The sequence below is a fragment of the Phasianus colchicus genome, chromosome 15 (genome assembly GCF_987193195.1).
Source record: "Phasianus colchicus chromosome 15, bPhaCol1.hap1.1, whole genome shotgun sequence".
Taxonomy (NCBI): Eukaryota; Metazoa; Chordata; class Aves; order Galliformes; family Phasianidae; genus Phasianus; species Phasianus colchicus.
In genome coordinates, this window is record NC_143450.1 from 5,151,097 (window position 1) to 5,174,453 (window position 23,357).

General features: G+C 41.6%; 1 protein-coding gene across 7 annotated transcripts in view; it reads left to right on the plus strand.

The window, feature by feature from the left end:
- The window catches only part of SLIT3 (slit guidance ligand 3), a 538,052-nt gene that overhangs the window by 489,895 nt on the left and 24,800 nt on the right, over positions 1-23,357 (plus strand). For all 7 annotated transcript variants that reach the window (XM_031598017.2, XM_031598018.2, XM_090150937.1 and 4 more), the window contains 3 exons: positions 1,739-1,878; positions 13,728-13,821; positions 18,350-18,487. In XM_031598017.2, the coding sequence (XP_031453877.2) occupies positions 1,739-1,878; positions 13,728-13,821; positions 18,350-18,487 (372 nt within the window). The remainder of the gene's footprint in view (positions 1-1,738; positions 1,879-13,727; positions 13,822-18,349; positions 18,488-23,357) is intronic.

The following is a 23,357-nucleotide window of genomic DNA, read 5'->3' on the forward strand; positions in this document are numbered from 1 at the left end:
TTGCATCCTGAATTGGATTGATTTGAGCAGCTTGGGTTTGGTTATTCATGGTGAGGAGTTTCTAACTCTCATGACCTATGAATGGTCACCACAGGACTGAAGGAGGATAACTTTTGGCACGTGACCCAAGTGCCTGTCCTCTTCCCCTCTAAGAGGTCTTACTGTTGTGGTTGCTCAAGGCATGTTCCCTACCCTTTTTACTTCCTCTTTGTTATTCTCCATGTTTCTGAGGTTGCCCAGAATCTAGCCTCATCCTCAGGATCCAGCCTGCCATCTGCCAACTGAGAAGTGCAGCACTTCGTGCCAGCTCTTCCCAGGAGTGTGTGCACTCTTCTGGGTGTGTGGCACACGTGAGGAAGAGAAGGAAATGTAATGCTGAGAACAACCAGCTCAGTAGTGGTGCAGGTTTCCTTCACAGGTTCTGAAGGCCTCCTGTTTGTCCTGGGCATTCCCCAGCTCAACTCTGTGCAGCTCGCAGCAGGACAACTGCCCCATGTCCATCCATCCATCCGAGCTGAAAAAGTACCCTGCAGTTGTCTCTGCGCTGGAAACTCTCCTGGTTTCAGGAGATTAGTGTGACTGCTGTGGTGCTTTCTGGTTTTCATCCTCATCAATCAGCAGTGTTTAACATTTGTTCAGTGCCTTTTCTGCCACCAGAACTTGCACGGGAGAGGAAATGAACAGCTGAGTGAATGTGTAGTTTGGACTGGGACTTGAAGCAACCCTTCCGTTCTGCATATATGCTTTCTGTGACTAGTGAACAGCAATACTGATACTTCAGATATCACTGCTGGCTTCCTAAAAGCTACTGAAATGGCTGCAGCACTTAACACATGTTTTTAGACCCTCTTTTAGGAAACTGTGGCCACTATCTCTTCATCACTTACAGTTTAAAATACGAAGGTTCTCTTAGCAACCATAACTTTTAGGTCTGGAAAGGAAACTGAGACTGAAAAAAAAATTAAATTCTTCAACCACTTAGTTTCTTACACTCACTCCAGGGACCATACAAGACAGTTTTGTGAGATAAAATATTTAGTGCAGTTATTTCTCAATAGTGTCCACATCCTCACAGAACCATTACTAGCTCTGCCATTGTTTGTCTGTGTTTAGCTTTAGTTAAATCATCTAGGCATCATCAGTTCTTCTACAAATAGATGTTGGAGGAGCTGTGGAAGTACTGAAACCTTATTGCACTCATAAAAGCAACCATTCCCAAACATTTCTTTTTTGGATAAATGACAAAGTGGTAATGAGAAGAAAATGTTCGTGTCTGTAAATTCAGTTCAAGATGTTCTCCTTTAAAGAAGGAAAACCATCTTAAAGCTGACAAGTTGCCCTATGATCATATGGTCCTCAATAAGCAAGTATCCACATACTCACAGAATCATTAGCAGAGAAGCCAAGGGGCTGAATGCTGTGATGAGTGTTTGCTCTCCAGCCTTGGAGACGCTTCCTTCAATTCTAGGGTTATCAACAGAGAAAGCAATGGGAAACCCAACAAAGCCATATACTGCTGATGCTTTTATGTCTCATGTAAATAATTACATGACCCCACGAACCATGAGATTTCATCCTTCACCAAACACATAGGGTTAAAGTGTTACGTGCTTCACAGCAGAAGTGAATTTGGCTCCAGTAACTCTCTTGTATGTATTTTAATTTCATTTTCTTTCCCACAACCTCCTGCCCCTTCAGATCCATGCTAACTTTTATTAATTTTTGTCTTTCTCCCAAGCTGTTCTTGCCTCCTTGGCTATGAGGGGGAGAGGTGTGAAATAAACCCAGATGACTGCGAAGATAATGACTGTGAGAATAACTCTACATGTGTGGATGGGATCAACAACTATGTCTGTCTCTGTCCTCCTAATTACACAGGTAAGAAAGGTCCACAATTAAAGAACAAGAATCCATGAGGAGTCTCTGCAGTGCTGAAGGGGAAGGGTCTAATTGCGTCTTTACTTTGTCATAAGTGCATAATTAACAAAAAAAATTAGTCCCATTTCTAAGCTCCCTGTATGTCTTACTGATGAATGACTGGAAAGGTATCAGTTCAACCAATATTGTAATACTTCTGCATTCACAAACACAACCACTCTTTTGAGTCAAACTGCTGATTCTTCATTGTAAAATGCACTCAAAAACGCTGAAATTGTAAGTGTCCATGGAATGTTTATTTCTTCACATGCATTCACTACATTTCAAAAATATTCCCAGTACTGAACCGAGTCTGATACACATCTGATATAAATCTTGAAAAACTAAAATGGCTCCAGTTTAAATTATGGTCATTTTTTGGGCATAGCTTTCACCGGAGATCTCAAAGGCATATATTAAATAAGTTAAGCCTGATAATTTGCTGTTTCATTTCATTATCTCCATTTCACAAGCAGAGAAGCAAAGACTAAGGAACTGCAGGTTCAGTTGTATTTTTAAGAGCACGCCTGTGGCAGTGAGCCCAGCTCAGCAGATGTGCAGTCACTTGCTAAGCCCACGGTGACAGAAGTTGGTAGCTGAGTTAGAAATGGAATGACTATTTCCAGTGCCCATGTTGCATTTCAGAGAAGTTCCTTCCTAAAACTTCTGCAAGGCCAGAAACCTTCCTAACTGCAATCTAAAAATGCTTTTTCTCAAATCATTACTGGAGTATACTGTTGACTCATTCAGACTGTTAGCACAACCTTCCTGGCACGGAGCGGTGAGGAAACACCTGCAATAGTTCCTACTTCCATCCTTTGAAATGGGTTTATTACCTTCTAAGCATGGAGAAGTAATGAAGGGCTTCTTGTACACAGGAATATATTGCATGTCAAGGGATTTAATGAGGATCAAGCTTGAGTGTCTGGGTGAGGTGGAGTAGGGGAAAGCTTCTAGAATTTCAAACTTAAAATACTTTTGTGGCTGATACAAAGGAGGCCCATGTAAATCTTTAGCTGAGAAAAGCCTTATGACTTGAATGTACATTTATTGGAGTTCTAAAATGATTTTTCTGCCAAAAACTGGAAAACTTCAACTTAGCAAGTAAAGAGTTTTGCCTGTAAGCATGTTGAGCCAATTGTGCTTGCTTGTGCACTATTTATGTGAGCTATTCTTGGGTGGTTTCAAACAAAATTCTATACAAGGAGGCAGAGCCTTTACATTTACAAGAGGAAATATATTTGCCAAGCCAAGAAAAGATATATCTAGTAAGGAACTAAATCCACTATATATGCAAATGCTATTTCCTTTTCACAGGCTTATTGCAGATTATTTTGGTTATTGCAGAGAAGAAAGGCAGGAAAGAACTAGATGGGGATTTCTTCTCAAATAGTAATCTGGCTACAGGCCAGAGAATTCACATGATACTTAAGAATCAGTTTTGAAATGTTTTGAGTCAACTTCCATCTTATTTTTTTACCTGCATATTGTCTGTGCTTGTTTGGGGGAGTTTGTCAAATACTTGTGTTGTAACACTGCATGCTAGATCCCAGCCTGGCATGTAGTATGTGCACGATTGTATATACCACACAGTAATGATTTGCTGTTTGAGTACAGGCAATAGCTTTGACTGCAGTTGAAACAGAGTTAGTGAAGAAGAGCAGCAAATATTTCTGGAAAAATGTCGTATAGATAGGGAAGTGAAGAAAGGCTGCAAAAATGGGAGGGTAGCTTAAGTTAGAAATCTGAAGAGTTTACATGTTTCTTTTAAAAAGGAAGAGTTTAGTGAACTGTGAATTGCCAATTAAGAATTGCCTTAACCTGCTTCACCTCATTTTTGGAGATGGATATTCCATCCAACCTGACCAGTCACCTGGAAGGACTCACTGCAGTGCAGCTGGCTGGGCTGAAATATCCTTCTGAGATATGCTTGGCCCTGTCTGAGCAGAAAGGCATAAAGTAGCTGCAAGAACTCAAATTGTCAGCCAAACAAATGTTACAAACATGCCAAGTGAATTTGAGCCATGATTTTGAGGGTTCCGTAAGAGTTGAATCCAAACAAAAGAAATTGAACATCATTTGAAGTCGCTTGATTGAATGAACAGCAGCTATGGAAACTTTGTGGAAGTAAACAGGCAAGTCATGAAGAAGCACTTTAAAAGGGAGGGTGTGCATGACCTGTAAAGAGAAGGATCCATAAGCATAGAGTTTGACTGGAGTCTCCTATGAGATCCGAGGCATCTCTGTGAATATTCTCCTCAAATAAACCATGGTGTAGTGATACAAAACCTGAAGATAGTAAGGTAGTATCTTTAAAATGAAAATAATAATAATAAATAAATAGGTGCTGACAACTTTAATATTATGTTTGAATATATTGAGAACGGTGAGTGCTAACATTTCAAGATCGAGTGTGGTTTCACTGGGGGAGTCAGGAATACTTATTGCTGCTCTCATAACTCTGCATTCAGCTCTCTGCATCCCTCTTGGGTGCTGACTCTGCTAACCATTCAGTTAGCAAACTGTATGTGCTTCAGAGCTGCCAAGTGTATGGATTTTATCTGTATGTATGTGAACAAAGAAAGAAAGATGGAGGATACTTTAAAAGGCAAAAGTAGCTTTTGTGCAAAGTAGTTTGGGGTATAATGGACTCGCAGTGCCATGCTTTGCCAACAGGGGCAGTGATACCCATAGGTAGGGTGAAACCAGTAGGACAGGAAAACACAGGCAAGTATCTCTTTTTGTTGTGACCAACTATTCACTAGGGACAAGCTGAGAGATGAGAAGGAGGATTAGAAATGATGCTTAAAAACCATTGGGAGGTTAAGAATAGGTCTTCAAGTCCTCAAGAAAAGTTGTATTTGTCTTAAGAGAGCAGGCAGAGCAAGATTCTTCATACTTTACAAATGCCTATGTTGAAAACAGAAATTTCTGTGAAAGGTTGAATGGCTGGATTTGGTGGCTGAACAAATCCAGACCATACAGTTTTATCCAAGAAATGTTGATTCTAGGTACAACATGGATTTCTCACCAGATGCAGTAGTTTAATACAAATTAAGTTAAGAATAGTCTAAATGATATTGGAGTTCAATAAGGTGTTTCTGTTGTGATAGTCTGTGATGTTTTCAGTAGCCTTCAGGATGGTTGCTATAGATGCTCAGCTATTTCAGATTCTTCTTGACTGTACAGAGAGGCAACGTCTTAATCCCTCATCACTCTTGGGTGCTATAATGCTTCTAAGACTGTAATCATACTACAGTAAATACTGGAAGAATAAATGTATTTTGTAACATAAAGAATGGTGTGAGTACCTGGAGGAAGAAGATCCAAGAGCACGTGTGTTGCTCTTTAAGAACTATTTGCAATCTCCCCCGATTTATTTGATTAATGTGTAAATCATAATAGTAAATCTTATGTTCCTATGTAAAAAACAAATTAAAAATTCATATGTTGGAGATGGTGGCTATTGACAGATTGACAGTATCCACAGTTTGTTTTTTTCCATACCTTAGTATTTTTGTGCTTTATCTTCTGTCTTTCAAGTTTGATTTGTTATAGCCTTTTTAGGAAAAAATATCCCAAATACTGATGCACACATTTTTCTTTCGTTGGTTTTAATAATGAAAGCCAGAAATTTTTCTTCAGTTAATAGTTTTTTGCAGTGTTTTCCTTTAAAATTCTTTGTCAATTTTTTCCCCACACAAAGTAGGTTGCAGATAAAAAAAAACCAACCGATTTGGTAAGTGACTGCTGAAGGAAGGAATTTCCCACACTCCAGCCCCATTTCACTTTCTTTTTTTTTTTTTTTTTTGAGTGCAGTAACCTTCTTCCTAGTTCCTTTCCATCTAATCACTAATACAACATGCAAATACAAATGGATTGAACGAAATAGGAAAGTGTAGGTTAAAGAGAACAAAACAGAGAGGGGAAAGTAGGCAGATAGCTGATTGCCATGCAAAGAAAGATTCTGTGGCAGAAAAGGAGACTTGATTCTCCTTAATCAAACCTTTACTTGAACTACAAGTTTCCCTCACTGTTCTTCAGCATTTTCCATGCTTGTTGTGTGCATTTATATAACTGAACCAACACTCACACTGCGTGGCAGAGCACTGACTGCCTTTGCCTGCCATTTGATAGGTTGTTTTTTCTTTGCCCAACTTCTTACTTTATTTCTGAAGCTAAATTAAAAACATGTACTTCCTCCGGGATAATCATAGCCCTAGTCTAGCCAGCTCTAAAGCTTGAGCACTTTATCAGCTGTTTTACAACCTGGTCTGACCATTTGATGGACTTACAGTTTTGTAGTCTTTCCTCTCCAAAAATGAAAATATAGATGAACGTTAGAAGAGGAAGCTATGAATTAGTAACCCCAATCTTTTCTTTTTTGATTTTTTCTAATATTTGTCCAATTCCATCATCCTACTGCTCTCTTAAATCTGCATCATTCTCTCGATCTCTTAACTTCCTTATCTTTGTCTGAATCTGTAGCTTTACCATGCCCTATCTCTAGCTGATATCAACACGATCTCCCTAGCTTTTTGTTTTAGCAATGTAGACAAAATTGATACCATTTTTTCCCTTCCATTCCCATTTTCTTTTCTTTTTCATCCCAAACTACCTTGAGAGACTTCACTGATTTGTTTGTAGCTATAAATCAACTATATAGTTTTATACATCCAAGAGATCCTTTCTTCACTCTCATTATTGTCCATGCTCTCACTTGAAGAAGTATTCCAACCTAGGTGAAGGACTGTCTATACCAAACATATATTGTGTACTTTGAGTTAGTTTATGCTTTACTTGCTGTTCCACTTAGTCTTATTTGTGATTGCTGTGACTTTTGCTTCCTCCTGTCTGCCTGAGGCAGAAATACGTAGGTCTCATACAATAAATAAATCAGTAAATATATCCATTTTTGCTAAGAATCCTAAAAAGCCTCAGCTAATGGCTTCACCTCTTTGTTCTGAACAAAAAATACAAAATCAGTGGCTTCTAATACTGAGAATGGGTTGGTGTTTTTTTTTTTTCCTGAAATCCACAGCATCCCATGGAGGGGATGAAAAAAGCAAGTTTTAAAATAGTTTGTTTCCCTGGGAAAAAAATGCAAGTAGTTTGTATCACAGGGAAAAAAAAAAAAACAACTCAAAAGCAAAGCTAGAAACAATTTCTGGATTTATGTGTTTGGGAGACAAGACTAAGATGTATTTTACCTTAGGGGACCTTGCGGTGTGCTGTGGTAGATGGTATCTGAGATTTTTGCAGTTATGCTACTTTTAGACAGAACACTATTTGCTGTTAGTGATTATGGTCTCTTTTTCTGGCGTATCTGATTGTGGTCATGTTGCACAGCCAAAGCCAAGCACTTAGTCAAGCCAAATGACTCTGAAAGAAAGAAGTTCTGTGGGTGACTTGTGGCTGACACTCATTGCTGGAGCTCTCCAGCTTGTTCCCCTTAGCTTAGCATTGTGAGGCTGATTGGAAACAATCCTTGAGATGGGCATCAGTGGAAGCTGAACTGTGCTAAAGTGAAACCTTTTGCTGTAGGTTGGTTTTGCCCCTTGCGTGTTTTTAAGTACGTGTTGGACATAGGAGCAGGAAGTGTTTAGATAGCATGGTTCAGCCCTGTGGTTCTGCGGGGACCTAGGCTGTCTGATAAATACTTGAACAAGCATCTAACAATTGGTCTCTTAAAATTTTGGAACTTTAGCCATATTTCCTTGAGACAAACAAAATTATGGTCAAAGTTTGGTGCATTTTTTTCAGTCTTGAAGGAATTCTGCCTTACATGGAAGTTTCTCAACTGTAGTTACTTGGCAGCCGTAAAGTGTGTTTGCTTTCTGTGCAAGAAAATGAAAGAGCGCCTACATTTCCCACATGTATAACCATAAAGGAGAAGACCTGCAAGATCTGGAAGTTCTCCCTCCTTGGAGGTATTCAAAAGCCATCTGGACATTGTCCTGAGTAGGTGACCTCAGGTGGTCCCTGAGTAGGTGAGCAAGGGGTTGGACCAGATGAATCTAGAGGTCCCTTTCAGCCTCAGCTACTCTGTGTTTCCTAGCTTTGTTCAAAAGCATACACCTACTTTGAGTGTTGCCTTCTTAAAAGAGAACCATGTCACTATTATCAGACTGAACCCTCTTGTACTATGACTGAAGAGTACAGAGCAGTGCTGCAGCCTCCACAATTGCTCTCTCGTCGCACTGGAGCTCTCAGCTCCAGGATTTCTGCTGGTCAGATTCCCTTTGGTAAAATGTCATATTTCATATTTTAGGATGTAGATACACTGGAGGATTTCTTTGTTCATCAGGACCTTCATATATCTCTTAAGAAAATGTAATTTCAGCTTCCCGTATATTCAGTTATCCGTACACTTAGCTTCTGCTGTCTTAAGGGATTGATGCAGTGATTACCCACAAATGGGAGTCATGATTCATGAAATCCAATTTGTGAAGAAATACATAAGAGGATTAGAAGTTAACTATGAGCCCACAGCTGGCTTGCTTTCCTGCAGCTGGTGCATACTGTGCAGTTACTGCAGCTGGCAGGTAGTTGGGGCGTTCAGCACTCTGATGCTGAGAAGGTGGCCGTGTTAGCATTGCCAGTAGAAAATAAGGAGATCTTTCTGCATGTAAAGTATTTTTCAAAGATCTCTGCATTTAAAAATCTATTCTGAAGAATCATCTTCTTCATCATCTTCTTTCATCATCTTCATCTTTTTGTAAGGCTTTAGAGTTTGGATTAGAAACATTCAGGAAAAAAAAAAGTGTGACTTCAGCATCTCTGTAACTTAACAGTGATTAGTTGGAGGAGGACTTGATTAACTGGAGAAAGTATTGTTAGTTCTCTAGCCAGACCTTCCTATTTAATCAGTTATCACCTTGTTTTATCTTGAGAGGCAATTGCTCCTCAGTTCTGAACAGCAAGCCATTTTCTTGGGACATTGAATGTTGAGGCTAACTTGTAGCTACTGTTTAATAGGCCAAAACTTCGTATCTGAACACTCGGAAATGAGTTTTCAAAGCATTAGTACAGAATAAAAAGCATAAATTCGCTGTTAGTTTTTTGCCAGCTAAGTATTTTGGGCAGCATTCATCAAGCCCGAGCGAGTTCCATTCATTATCCGTGCAGAGAATTCTGTTATAGTGGATTCCAGGTAATTTATTTTGTGTTTAACACAGTATTGGTGTTTAACATGGCAGCTGAATGCATTTGCTACTGCTGGATTTTGACAGCCTTTCTCTTTTCCTCATTGCAAGTTTAAACAGTTTGGAAGTAAAAAGTCCAATTTTTATTTTCTAAGATGAGCCTCAAATCTTTTTCATCAAATATCAACAACGTTCCCGACTTGTTGTTTTCTTGGCAGTGCCTTTACAGTTTACTGGAGGGACATCCTGTGTCTGGTCCACCCAACCATTTTTAGGTTCTCTGTTCTCCTGAAATTTCCACTTGGCACTGACTTCTTTTTAATAACTAAAAAGAGAGAAGGGGAATAGAAAAATGCAAAAAACATTTCTTCCGATATAAGTTATTAGATATCAAATGAGTAATCTCTTATGAGAATAACAGTTCAGTGTTTTTTATTACCAGTAAAGGGAAGAGTTCTATTTCGATTCACCTGGCAAAGTTCAGAAAATTGCAACATAACCACTCAAATACATATCATCTCGCTGTGCAAGCTGGAAAAGTTTGCTTTGTGGATAAAGGCCAGGTTTTCTCCATCATTCCTTCATTGCAAGTTCTTTCCTTTTCTCGAGAAATATTGTGAAATTTTCAACAGTATTTTTGCTTTTAGTCCTCTAGGCCCACCATAAGGTTTTCTCAAATGATAGTGAGAATATTTTCTATGTTGCTTTATCAGTTATTTCTTGAGTATCAAGAATGACAGGACAAAGGATAATCCAGCTGATGTGGGAAACAAAAGAAAATCATAGAACTCATCAGTTGCAAATTGGTGGATTAGGTGCTCTTTTCAGAACTGTAGTTTTGCTTAAATACTACTACCATCCAAATCTCTCTTTTAGTCATTAAGGAGAATAGTGCAACTTGGATCCTAGTTTTAAAAGTCTGATGTGGCATGAAATGAATAACTCTCTTGACATCTCAGAATGGAAAAAAAAAAAAAAAGAAAGATGATTATTAAACTGTGTGTTAAAGTCTTCTTTATTGCTCTATTGTTGCCTTGGCTTCGTTCTGAGACGTGTGGAAGGCTGCAGAAAAGCCTAAGCATGTTTCTTGGCAGTTCTTCATAAGCAGTAAGCCCTGTGAAAAGTGAATATGGAAAGCCCCATGAAATGCAGGATTTTGCTGAAAAAATAAGAACAGGGACATGCTGCATGAGATAATTAATGTTTTGTTGTGGCTTTTTAAAAAGCAGTGACCAGTGCTGGTGAAGGATACATGGGAAGTAGTTTCAAAGAGGCAAAGTATCTTTCCTATTATACGAGGGGATTATTTTTTTTTTTCATTCTTTTAAAGCCCGGAGTGACAGCAATAGCAGATCCACCTGTCAGTGCTCCTCCTGTCAGTACTATTTGGTTCTAATCTGAAAGTTGCATGTTTGTGGCAGATCACACTACTTCCTTCATCCGCTCAGATTGGAGGTCTGATTTGAGGATACAGAGAACAGAGGAAGATGGAAAGATTTACCACATTTAGGAAAGGATTATGCTGAAGTTTCTGATGCTTTAGCATTGTCAAAGGCCTTCCACAAATAGAATTAATGCTGCTAGAATTTTGCCTATCATTATTGTCCTGCTCACTTTCAGACTCACATAGCTATTCGGAGAGAAACTTGGACTACACCTTTAATTTTTTCACAGAGAAACAGTCCTGTGTCACTCCAACAAAGGGAGTGGATCAGATTTTTCCTCTGATGCTGGCATTGAAGTGGCCAGTGAATATTGCACTCTCAGGTCTGATGGCAGATTTTTTGGCCCAGTTATTTTCTGAGCGAGTGAAATAGAAGAACGTTTTTGTGTAGCTGGTGCCTTGGATTTTGCTTTCAGAAAGTGCTTTATTTCCTTGGCATGTTTTTTGCAACATCCAGTGAACTTTGTTGGAGTCTGAAATAATGTATGTAGAATTCTCTTCCTGAGATGATGCTGCTCTAGTTGCAAGGCATTCCCAAGTGAGCTCCTTAATGAGTGATAGATGGGAAAAATAACAGGAAGAGTCCTTAAACTTTCCAAGTTTTGCATGAACACTGATAAATTTTTTGGATGCAGTGTTTGGTACCAAGCCTGGAAGTCTCCTAAATTGTGATAGTGGAGCCTTCAGAATGACACAGTGAGTCATAATGTTTGACATTTGGGGAGATTTTTACTGGATCTCTAAGCACTTGTCAAGACTGTTGAGAAGAATACTTTAAGAAGAATTATTATTTCCTTTGAGAGTTTATGAAACAGTTCTTATTTTTTTTTTTTAAAAGCCCATTTCCTCTTCTTCAAAGCAAAGAGAGAAATAGAAATGTGAACAGTCTGTACTGAAGATTTTCAGCAAAAGGATGGTTGAAGGCATCTGTCCACACTGTGTTCAGTTAATAAATGGCCTTCAGAAAATATTTGCTGCTTTAGATCATTGCATTCTTTTAATGTCACCAGCCAGTTACACTTTATTCATGTTTATTTTCGCATAAGATTTGCAGTGCACTGCTAAGGGACGTGAGATATACTAAGAAGACAAACTGGCAATTCTCCAGACATTGCAGCAAGTTCTGACCAGCTCGTGTTCGTGTCTGCCCAAAGGCAGAGGCAGTCACTTTGGCTCTTAATATTTGGGAGAGCTTGTGGGCTGTGAGTTTTGGGATTGCTAAGTAAACAGACCTATCTCCAGTCTTCCTGCCTCAAAAATGTGTTAATGACTGTCCTCAGTGGAGGCAACGTTCCTATCGGTAACAACTGAACATCCCTACTTGCTTTTGAGGAGTAACAAAGTACAGTGGCAAACCTCAAGTCCAGGGAATGAACTGTTTCCCTGGTTCCCATGGACTCACAGTATTCAATCCTATTGGCACGTCCCTTCCCTCAGCTGAATGCATTGATGACATTTGCTCAAGTTTTGTCCACGGCTGTTAAAAGACTTGATAGCGTTTAATAAATAGTGGTTTCTTGGGATTCCCTGGCTCCAAATGGAATGGAAAGTCTGTACAAACAACAAACTCTGCCTACTGAGGATTGCCATGTTATACTTCTCCAGTGTTGCCCAACCTAACCCACTAAAAGTCATGAGGGTACATACAGCACATGAATGCAGTGGTTACATTGGTAGTCGCCCCTTCTGTCTTCAGGACTTGTGTTCCTGTTCCCTTTGTTCATTGTTGCTTGACAGCTCTCAAAAGCAGATACATGTTCCTTGTTTGAAATTAAAGTTTTTGAGTCATCTTTGCAAATTTCATTGTTCTTCCATTCTCATATGAAGAGCCGAATGAAGTCTTGCGTACCAATGTTGTAATGTTGTAGTGTATGGAGGCTGGATGTGTGGGAGAAATAGCTTGAAGGGGGGGAGCTGAGGCTGTTAACAGCTTAACTCATATCTGCCACTACCAGAGTCCTCAAAATTGTACTCCCAGTTATCCCTGCCAGATCACAAGACTGATAAAAGGTGGTTCTGATTTGCATTTTCCATCTGAATTTTTATATACATGGTTCTCTTGGGTTGAAATTTCATGTATTTCTCCATAGCCACTACATTTAGAAATGCAATTATTATTGAAAATCGAGATTATTCCAAGACAGATAGACCTGCAGCTTACTGACAGTACTGCTGAAACGTTGCCAGCTCACCAGTGCCACACATGGTATCTTTTTTCCCACACTATCCACACGACCCATTGCTCATACAATGACACGTATCATGTACAGGCACGCAAAATATGCATAACCTTGAAACCCCACAGATGTGGTCTTCTGATATAGCTGCACGGGGGACTTTGGGACTATAGTTTTAAGGGTTTTCGTGTTGAGAGTACCTGACCTTTGCTTCTCCTGAAAAGCTTTGGGAGATGACGGGCATGTTTCTGTTGGTTTCTTGGGAAGCCAAACATTTCTTTGGCTGGATCTCAAATCCTAGGGTACTGAAGTGTGACCTAATAATTTAGGACTGAGAGAAGGGGTGTTTAAATAAACTATCTGTTTTTGAGCGTTCTATTAATTATTAAAATTTAAACAAATCCAGGGAGGTGCCTGGCTTGTAACACACAATACTTAGAAACAGCTGAGCTGAGCTTACATGTGTGTTTTTTTTTTCTAAAAAGACATCATCTCCTGTGAGCACAATAGAGCTAGTGCTTTTCTTATAAATAGTGAATGTTTTGTAATTATGTGCAGTCGTAAAGCTGGTTCCTATTATTGAGAGTCACAGAGATTTGGGGGAGGGTTTGTGAGTTGTCTTTCTTTTCCAGAATGATGTCTCATCAGCCTCTTTGGCAGAGTAGTGACTGTGGCTTGTATGCTTTGGTGTGAAAATGTCACAGTCTAATGAGTAACTTCGTTCTTGTGTCACTTTCTTCCTTTGATGCAGGAGGTCAAGAACTGACCATTCAATCATTAGCCTGTCTCCAAGTGGGGTTTTCATGTCAGTGCTTTTTATACCAATCTTTCAGATTTGTATGATATAATCAGTACAGTCATTGTAGGTCAAAAGAACCCAATTTAATGAAGTCTCACAGGATCTCACATGCAGTGTTGTCACTCCCTGCTGAACTACTGAGCTGTCTCCATTTAGGGAGATCTGCCATCACTGAACATCACGATTGAAGCTCTTCAGGATTGTCCAAATCGTGTTACAGCTTTATTGCTTTTCTTTTGCCGTAGGTGAACTGTGTGATGAGGTGATTAACCACTGCATTCCTGAGCTAAATCCATGCCAACATGAGTCCAAATGTGTTCCACTCGACAAAGGATCCAGGTGAGCATGTGTACACATTGGTCAGCACGCGCTGGGTAGATCTGTAGGCTTTGAGTATTGGGAATGATACTGACTGCTTCACCATTTTAAATGACAGTGAAACACCTGGCGATTCCTGGTTTGGGCTGTTTTGAGAGGTACATGGTAGCAGCATTCATCACTTCTCTGAAGAAAGATTTCAGAACAATTTAGCAAATAGCTAGACTTTTCAGTTGTCTGTCTCTGTATGGAAAGCTTGTGGAGGAAAGATTTTTGAATCAAAGCAGTAAGAAAGGAGAACAAATTCAAGAGGTCTTAGTGCAGCTGTGAGCTGTGTTCTGCACTTTCCTCTAAGGCTGTTTTCACAGCCACAGTGCTGTCCTAGAGACTCTCCATTTCCCTCTGGGAGGAAAGACTGGAGTTTTGGCAAGGGACACCTTCGCCTAGCACACCCTATATGTCTGGGGAGGGGCAGTAGTAGCTCTTTGGGCTTCCTGGTAACTTGCAGCTTTGGTCAGACTAAGCCCTGTGAAGCAGCGTGTCAGAATAATGGACGCTAAGACAGACACAGAGCATTTCAGAATAGGGAAAAGAAAAAAAAAAAAATTCAGTGGTGCTGACTGTCTGAATCTGTGCTAGACAGTCAGTCCGTACAGCTCAAGCCTTGCTTTCAGATGAAAAGTATCCAGATAGAAATGGTTCCAACTCTCAAGGAAGATGGAACTGTCAAATGATTAGGACAGCTCCTGAAATGATACACAGAGACTGGAAGAGTTGTTGTGTGCTGATACACAGATAGTCCATAGCATTTTTTCTTCCATACCTAACTAATGCAGAGTAGCTAAAGCATGCTAAGGGTAAAGGCTTTTAACTCAGATTTCCTTCTATCACTGGATATATGTAAGGATGGAAATAATTGTGGTCTTGAATGGTTTACCCTTAGTGAAAGTATTTTTGTACTTGCCACTCAAATGCTTTGAGGAAATAAGATACTTTTGCTTGCTTGCTCGCTAAAGAAGTGTCCTTCACAGCAGGGCCCTTAGCTTTTGGGAGAAGCCTAAATAATCATGCTCATAAGTATTTTCTACTACTGTTTGTTGTGTTTTTCTTCCCACTATTGTTGAGTTATTCTTCCTACTGTTCAGGGAATGCTAAACAGAATTTCTTTGCTTGTTTGGCCCCATTTTGCTTTCTCACAAGCCAGACTTGAAAAGCAAGGGAGCCCTTCCAGCCTTGCAAGCAGATTTATCCCAGTGCTGCTTTTTTTTGCACGCCTTAGTTGCACCAAACCATTCAGCAGCTGTTGCAGCAATGTGTGGCTGCTGCTGGGTCTCATTCAGAACAACAAGCTTTGTTGCTGTGCTGACACTGATTCCTTGAGCAGTTTGATCCCCTGACCCATGATGTGCTATATATTTAGAGTGTAATGGGGCAGTGTGAAAGTGCATGCAGAATGAGTCAGGCTCATGCGTCAGTCTTCTGCTCTGCTGACAGGGCAGGAAGGTTAATGGTGGGTTCAGTTTGTCCCTGAGCATCCAGTGGGCAGTCTGTGCCCTGGGCATGCAGTGGCACACACCAATGAAGGATGTCACGGCGGCGGAGACTCCAGGCTGCCTGTCTGTCCTCTGTTCAGCTCTAGTCAGCCTGCAAGTCTACAGAGCGAGGAAAAGATGATAAAGTGAGAAAAAATAGGAAGCCAAGTTATATATTCATATGGGGAGGAAAATTCCATTGTGGCCTTGCAATAGAAGCTATGAATCACCACTTTAATACAATAGACATTGAGTGCATGCAGATGCAAATCCCCCTGGATAGGCCAACATTTTGAACACCACAAGACATGTTTTTAGGCTCTCGGATACTGGGAATGTTGCCATCACTGCAAGGCTGTAGCAGAAAACAGCTTTTCAGTTGTTCTGATGTCGGATGGTCGCTGAGAAATGAGATCAACGGTCTAATCATGTAGATTGCCCTCTTAGCAGGACTTCAGCATGAACATTTATTTGCCTTCATCTTTACTGCATCGTACTTTTACTGATACACAGACACTTCTAGTGCTGTGTGGGAGAGGGCTGGCACCAAGTTGCCGTCGTTCTCCGAGGACAAGACTTTGAGTTCCTAGAAGGATGCTGGGCGAGGTGCTCCATGGCTGCTTCTCTCTGCCAGATGCCATGCATGCATTTTTGGTAGCTTCAGCCCAGATAGCACCCTAAGAGCTCAGAGATGATGGACCCAAAAGAGATTTCATGTTTCTAAAGGGAAAGCCAGGTTTGGAAGCAAACTGGACTATTCCAGTGTGTTCAGCTGCACAGAACTCTTTGCTTTTTAAGCTAAGATTATAGGTGGATTTCCTCACTTCCAACCTTCACATATTTACTGTGCTGTTACCAGAGAGAAGGAGGAGCTTTCTGTATGCCAGATGAAAAAAAAAAAAAAAAACAACCACAAAACATTTAACACAATGAAAAGACTTCAAAAAAATAACTTCAAGAAAGGAGCGTGTTTTTCCATTCCCTATAGTGATGTTGGAGCATGGTATAAATATACTTTATTTTTCTAAAGCTTGGAATTATTACCTGACAGCTTAAAATGCTGATTTAATGCAGCCCTGCAGAGAAAAGTGGTGGTTCTGTCATTACTGAGATAGCCAATACACATCATAAAATTGATGCATGGCAGCCCTGAATGAGGCACTGCACATCATTCATTATTACATCACTTTATATTAGGACTGCAGGGATCAATAAAAAGCAACAGGATTAAATGCTGCCAATTCACCCCCTTCCACCCAAAGTCTTTTGATTGACACTGTTTGCTTGCAGGTGTGACTGAAATCGCCAAAAAGTGCTGCACACTTCTTTTAGTTTGGAGAAATCACACTTTTTACTTTTTCCTCTGTACTGTCATCTCCTTTATGTTAATCACAGTATTCCCTGAGCCACCAAGGTGCAAAAAGGCGATTCAGACAGAGCTGGAACATCAACCATCCTGTGTCTGCAGAGGGTCGTGGTGGGGGCCTTTCCCAGAGGAAGGATGGAAAAGGAAAGCCTGTGCATCTACATAGCTTTAGCCCTCTATAGCCCACAGGTTGACAGGCTCTGCCTTCTTTAGTCATTTTTTAGCCAGTCATTATGAACAAAATGGAGTCTGGGGGTCACATTCTTCTCAGTGCTGGAGCTGTGGCAGCTGTTCATCAGTCATTGCCCCACACAGAGATAACTCACTGCCTTGCCTGGATGAGCTGGGGAGTGGCTGGCAGCCAGAACACACCACTCAGAACCAACTTCCACACAATGACTGTTGCCAGGAAAGGGGAAGTATCTTTTTCCTTGACAGCTACCAGGTGCCCAGTTCCTCTGGAGAGGTTTCCCACAAGGAGCTTCCACCTGTGCCCACCCTGCCAGGCTGCCAGCAGGCAGGAGGTGCAGAAGGGCAGCAGAATAGATCACTGGCACAGTGGTATCTCTGCTGATGCCACCTCCCTTGACTTTATGATTTATGTGAGCTCTTCCAGCTCACTGTGACAAGCTCACAGATCTAAACGAGGGGCTCTGGCAAGAGCACAGACCTCTTTTTTATTGCTGAAGTGCAGCTCTTCCCTTGTTTTGGTTTGAGTGATATGCCTTTTGTTTTCCAGATGTGCAGCAGAATCCAGCTGGGGGTAGTGAAATGTGCTTTGTGAACTAAAACGTGTTCATAACTAAACACTGTCTACACCATAGACTCAAAAAGAGGCTGTTCAGCTATCCCAAAAAGTCTGTTCCAACTCAGAGACTTTGGGATGTATTTCCTATTGTCAAGTTGTAAATATCTGCAAGGCTTATAACGGAAATAGTGACATGACCTTCATATAACAAACCTGATCTAAAGGTAATGCTTTTGAGAATGGCATTGCCCCACAAGGGGCAGGTGTGTGCCTGGTCTGAGCATCCCCATTGTAAAGAGAACATTTCAGAGGTAACTTTCACCAGCTGAAGCAACATTTACATCCATGCAGATGGATGATGGACAGGTGGAGAGCTCACAACTGATGGTCTTTTTCTTTGCATTTGCTGAGTTTTATGGTTTGCTTGCAGATTGCTTCCATTTGGGAGATGGAAGCTTACTGTACTCTATGTAGTTGCACAGAGCCAATCTCAAACAGCAGCGTGGAAATAGGCAGAATTGTTTTGCAGTCTCACATCGTCAGAGACATCCGAGCAACTGCCCTTGCAGAATATAGAGTCTGTAAGGTTAGGGGAATTGTTGTCATCTTTAACACCATGGGGAGACCACTATCCCATCACCCTTCTCCACAGACTTGGCTGAGAAAAAAAACAGTAGTATGGTATTGCTTTGCTTGGCTGGAACATAAGCAGATTGCAGAACCTCAAATGCAGACAGATGGGAGGCACCTGAGCGTTTCTGATGGCAGGAATTGTGCTGGATGCTTCCAGGAATAATAGCTAACACCTTTCTGTCTCAAATCAGATTGGTGCTCTGTTGCCTGTGTGTGCTGCTGTTGTGAATGTTGAAACAAGCTATTAACAGCAATCTTCTTGTATTGCAGATGCGAGTGCTTGCCTGGTTACAGTGGCAAACACTGTGAAATAGATGATGATGACTGTGTGGGCCATAAGTGTCGCCATGGAGCTGTCTGCGTAGATGCAGTCAATGGCTACACCTGCGTCTGTCCTCAGGGCTTCAGGTACGTGAGAGGCACCTCCTCCTCCACACTATCTGTCTTCTGTACATGGTGTTGAGGCGCTTTCTTTAATTGCCTTCATCCTCAGAGCTAATCAGCCTCTACATTTGGTATTGATGTGTCATTCCTATGTGAATAGATAACCCGGTGCTTCCTGTCTTGTAGCTGAAATAGATCGTAAGGAGTTAACTGAATAGGCAGCATTTGCTTTGCAAACAGCAGTTTGCCTTTTGTGCAGTGCTGTGTCAATTTGCCTGCCTGCCTGCCCCAGCCTTTCCTGGTAAAGCAGTAGGTAATGCAATCACATAAATGATATGGAGATAAGTTTTGCACATGTGAAAGAGAGCAAAGGATAATAAAATTATATATATGAACCCTCAGACCAGGCTGGGAGAAAATAAGATTCTGAAGATGTTGTGCCAGTATCTCTGTGCCTGCTGGAGGACAGGCTCAGTACGATTTGGGCTGTAAATTTCCAGTCTCTGACAGCTGCCAATAAATCTGACTCCTGGAAATCTCACTGTCTGTCAAAGATAAGTGTGCTGCTCCAAATGGATTCACTAATCATTGCCTGAGGCTGGGTACTGCTTTCCTTCCAGCTAAACTTTTCCTGTGTTTGAAATACACACATGAGACAAAGAGGAATACCTGAAAAGATCAGTCTTGACAAAGTCGAAATTACGTGAACACTTATAAATCCTTTACACTGCCTTGTATCTGCAACTGTCCTCGTTCTTCTTGCTTTCATCCTCTCTGGGTGTTTTTTCCCTTATTAACAAACATTTTTATTGCAAAATAGACAGACTTTTCTGAATAGATACTGATATGTAACATGCTGTCAACCCATGGTTACATAGAATCAGACTTATTATTTATAGGATACCAGAAATCCTCTTAATTTCAAGTTCATATCTTTTTCAGTACGTTTCATCTGCTTTGATGGCCTTGGGGATCTTGCAAGTTGGTGACTGGCGAGGATAACAAAAGGCTATCCCACAATGGAATTGTAAATGTTCAGTGTTTCTAATTGTTAAGAGAGCTGAGAAATGTGATTGCTAAACTGTATCAGGAGTCAAGGGTAGCTCACTCTTGTCCTCAGACAGCAGTGACTGGGAGACCTCTGCTGCAGGTGCCCTGGCATGTCAGTTCTAGGCAGTGATGAACAAGAGGTGTTCGGATTTTGGGGGGGTAAGACAGTATCACAGTGTTTGATAGAGGTGTATTAAGTCAGGACAGAGTTGAGCTGAACAGTAGGGATAGGTGGGAGTCTGGTCTGGGTCATTCCTGCATCCCAGGTGGCTCTTCTGGCAGCTCAGGTTGGCTGTTCTCACAGCAGGGACTTCAGGGGCAGGATCTGGAGCAACCCAACTCTCTCACGTGAGGAGTTTTCATTCCACTGAAGTACTTCAAGAAGCAGCAACATCTTTCTCCACAAAGCTTCTAAACTCCTCTACTTCCTTAGACAGTGCCTTATAGCCCAGGGCAGACTTGTGCGAGAAAGATAACCCCACTGCCTTACAACTGCAGAGCCAGGAATGACTTGAGATGTCGTGTTTGCTTTCCTTTTGTGACACCCCTCCATGGCATCTCTCTAAATTTCCCATGCAAGACACAGGGGAGTTGAGGGTGTTTTATGAAGAAGGCGTCACAGTGGGCAGTAACAGAATGTGTCTGTCTAGGCAGAGAACAAGCTGAAGCCCCTAGAGTTCCCATGCAGAACAGTTCCTGCTCTTGTTTGATTTCATGTTTAAAATTCTGCTAGCAAAATATGATCTGCTCATTATTCTTCCCATGACTCTGGCCTTTTGTGCTTTGAAGGCCTGCTGCTCTGAAAGGGTTTCTGATGTTTTTTTCCTTTCAAGATTGCAATTGCAAAGCTGGTGATTGACAGAGTTCAGACTTGGGATGGCTCGGGGTTACAGATTTGGCTGTTCACAATGTGCCTCAGGTGCTGTGCTGTGCAGCAAGGAGATAACTTTGCAACACCACAAGTGTTGGTGAGGAGAGAACACCAGAGGGTGGTCTGCAGAAGGGAACTAGGAGACCCATGGTTATGATGAATAAAGTTGGTTGGCTAAACTTCAAGAGTCATTTCCCAGCAGTGAGCTTACAGAGTGACCTCCTCCCAGTTATCTGGAGCTTATGCTATTGCCATAAATGCATAGACCTCTAGCAATTTTATGGTTGTTGCTATGCTGTACATCAAAGCCACTTGCAGATTGTTAAAAACTTAACATCCTCATACAGCTGAACAAATGGCACTCTCTGGTAATCCTTAGCAGTGGAGCACTTCATATACACAGTTATACACCTCTAATTACAGCCCCAAAAGCAGGAGAACCAACATGCACACACCTGCTTTTCCATTTTGGCATTTGCTATTCACTGTTCATTTGTAGCTATGCCCCATACCCTATCACTCAGCAACCTTTTGCAATTATATAATACATTTTCTTCCTGCGAAGTTTTCTGTTTCCTGTACAATTTGTTTACCTCCCATAGATGAAAACACGTTCAAGAATTTGTGAACCCATTGGATAAAAGCTGACTTATCAAAGCTTCCCTCTAGCAATCGGCCTCACAGTAATGCTGTCCTGATAAATGTTGCAGTGGTAGGGGATCCCATGTTAATGCTGCTTAGCTTGATATAGAGAACTGTTCCTCCATTGTGTAAATGCTCCTGAGTTCCCCACTGGGACAGTTTGCTGCAAGAAACTCAACTGTGATTATTTAAATAAAAGAGATGGTACCAGGCAGGGGGGAGCTGGCCAAGCTATGCCAGCGAAACTGCACTCCACATTCCTCTGCTACAGAAATAAGTCATATTAATAATTTATAAAACTATTTTTAATATTTAAAATAGAAAAGGCCTTGACAGACACTTGTTCACTTGTTGCAAATGTAATGTCTGGATCCCAGCAGCAGGACAGCCACACTTGTGGAGCCACCCGCTGAAAGGGTTTCAGGGCAAGGAAAGGCTGCAGAAGAGCTATATGGGAAGTCTGGGAAATCTTTCAGAGCAGCACCAAGCACAGACATGCTGGCTTCTTGCAACATTTGCTTTCTGTTAGTGGGGGCTGTTGCTGGCTGCATGTATTTTTCATTATTATTATTTTTAACTTCCATGAAATCAGTTATAAACACTGTCTTTCCTTCTGCTTTCTAGTTGTCTCTCACAGACAAAACAAAGTGATTGGCGTTAGGTAGAGCAAACTTAATGGGCTGGCTTAGCAGGGCTCCTTTCAGCTAGTCGTCTGTAGAACAAATTACACTTGACATCAGGTCAGTGGTGGCAGTCATCTGTGGGGTCAGCCCTTGTTTGTTCCCATTGTCAGACCTCTGACATGTTGGCCATCTCGTTGCAAAGCTCTGTGCTGGGGAGGGAGATCACACACTTAATGAAAACAGGCTTCAGGCAGGGAAGTGCTCCACTCAGCCCACCTGCATGGCTGGCTGGCAATGTGGATGGAGCACTGATGCTCTGAGCACTATGATCATCAGCTCTGGCTGGGTCTGGCTGCCAGGCTGGTAGGCAACCACTGTTGTAACTAGCTTAAATTGGCAGGAATTGCTTTCTGTCTATCTGTCTTCCCCTGAGGTTGTTGCTGTTTTTTCATGTTCTCTTATTTTCTTGGAAAGAGGGATCCAAGCCACATCTTGGTGGGTCGTGTCACACCCTGCAGCACAGTGCTGCCCTCCAGGAGCAGGAGGCCTGTGTGGCTCTGCCAAGCTGCAGCAGCACACCATCAGGAAAGGAATGTCTCTTAGTTTGCGGCTAGTTTGTAGTTTAGGTGTGTTCAGAAAGTAATGTTCCCAAGAACAAATTTGCTTTGAGAATCGTATCGGATGAAGCAAAGAGACCATTTCTCATATGCAGTTATTCTCCCAAACCATACTGCCTTTCCTGTTCCCATTTCCACTGCTCCCTGCAGCATGCTGAACTCTGTACTGACCCCTATACCTCTCCAAATACTCCTCGGAGCAAAGAGAATGGGGTTTATTGATTGCCAACAGTCTTGCCTGCCAAATTACCCTTCTGAGATAAGTTGTCTAGATTAATAGATTGGCTTGTCTCTATGCAAGAATATGCTTTCCTGATAGAGGATATTTACTGCTGGCTGTGGTTTGGTGTTGTGTTTGGTTTTTCCCCCCAGTTCTTTGCTGAAAGCATTAGCAGTTTGTGACTGAGCCCACTCACAGCTCCAAGCGTCACCCAGGCAGGGGATAGGCAGAGCAACTGCACTGGTTTTGGTGCAGTTCAGAGTTTATTCCATCTGTATTTCATTGTGCATTTCTCTTTCTTGTGTATGATACAAAGAGTTACTTAGAGGCAGACCAGAGGGCAGCATGGGTTGTGAGAATAGGGGCCAGGAGAGGGTTGGATGCCATGACAACAGTTCTTTGGATAGGGCCATGGTACTCTGCAAAACTTACATCAGAAGATATGAAAAGGAAAGCAGCCATCTCCAATTCTTTCTGTTTCAGAAGCAGCAGGTCCCTATGGCTGAGCAAGATTGCTGTTTTATTTGCTGTTCTTGCACATCTAGTACTGGGTACTATGTACTTTGGGATTATGGTTTAGGTTTCTGTTAGAAATTCACCAAGCTTCCACATCTCACCTGCTTTACTGGAGAGAAGTGAGGTTTTTGGCACCTTCTGCTTTGTTTTTCTAAGAGTGCTATTATTCCACAAAGTGCTCCCTTGAATGGCAGGAAATTCCTAGTGGGACAAGTGGGATTTCAGTGCTCCAAGTCTGAGCTGAGGGGTTATTCACTGCAGGAATGTGTCTGCCACAATCCTCTCCTGGAAAGCTGCCTGTCCCAGTACTAAGGAGCGTGGAGAGCCGGAGCCCGCAGCCACCCCGCGCCGCTCC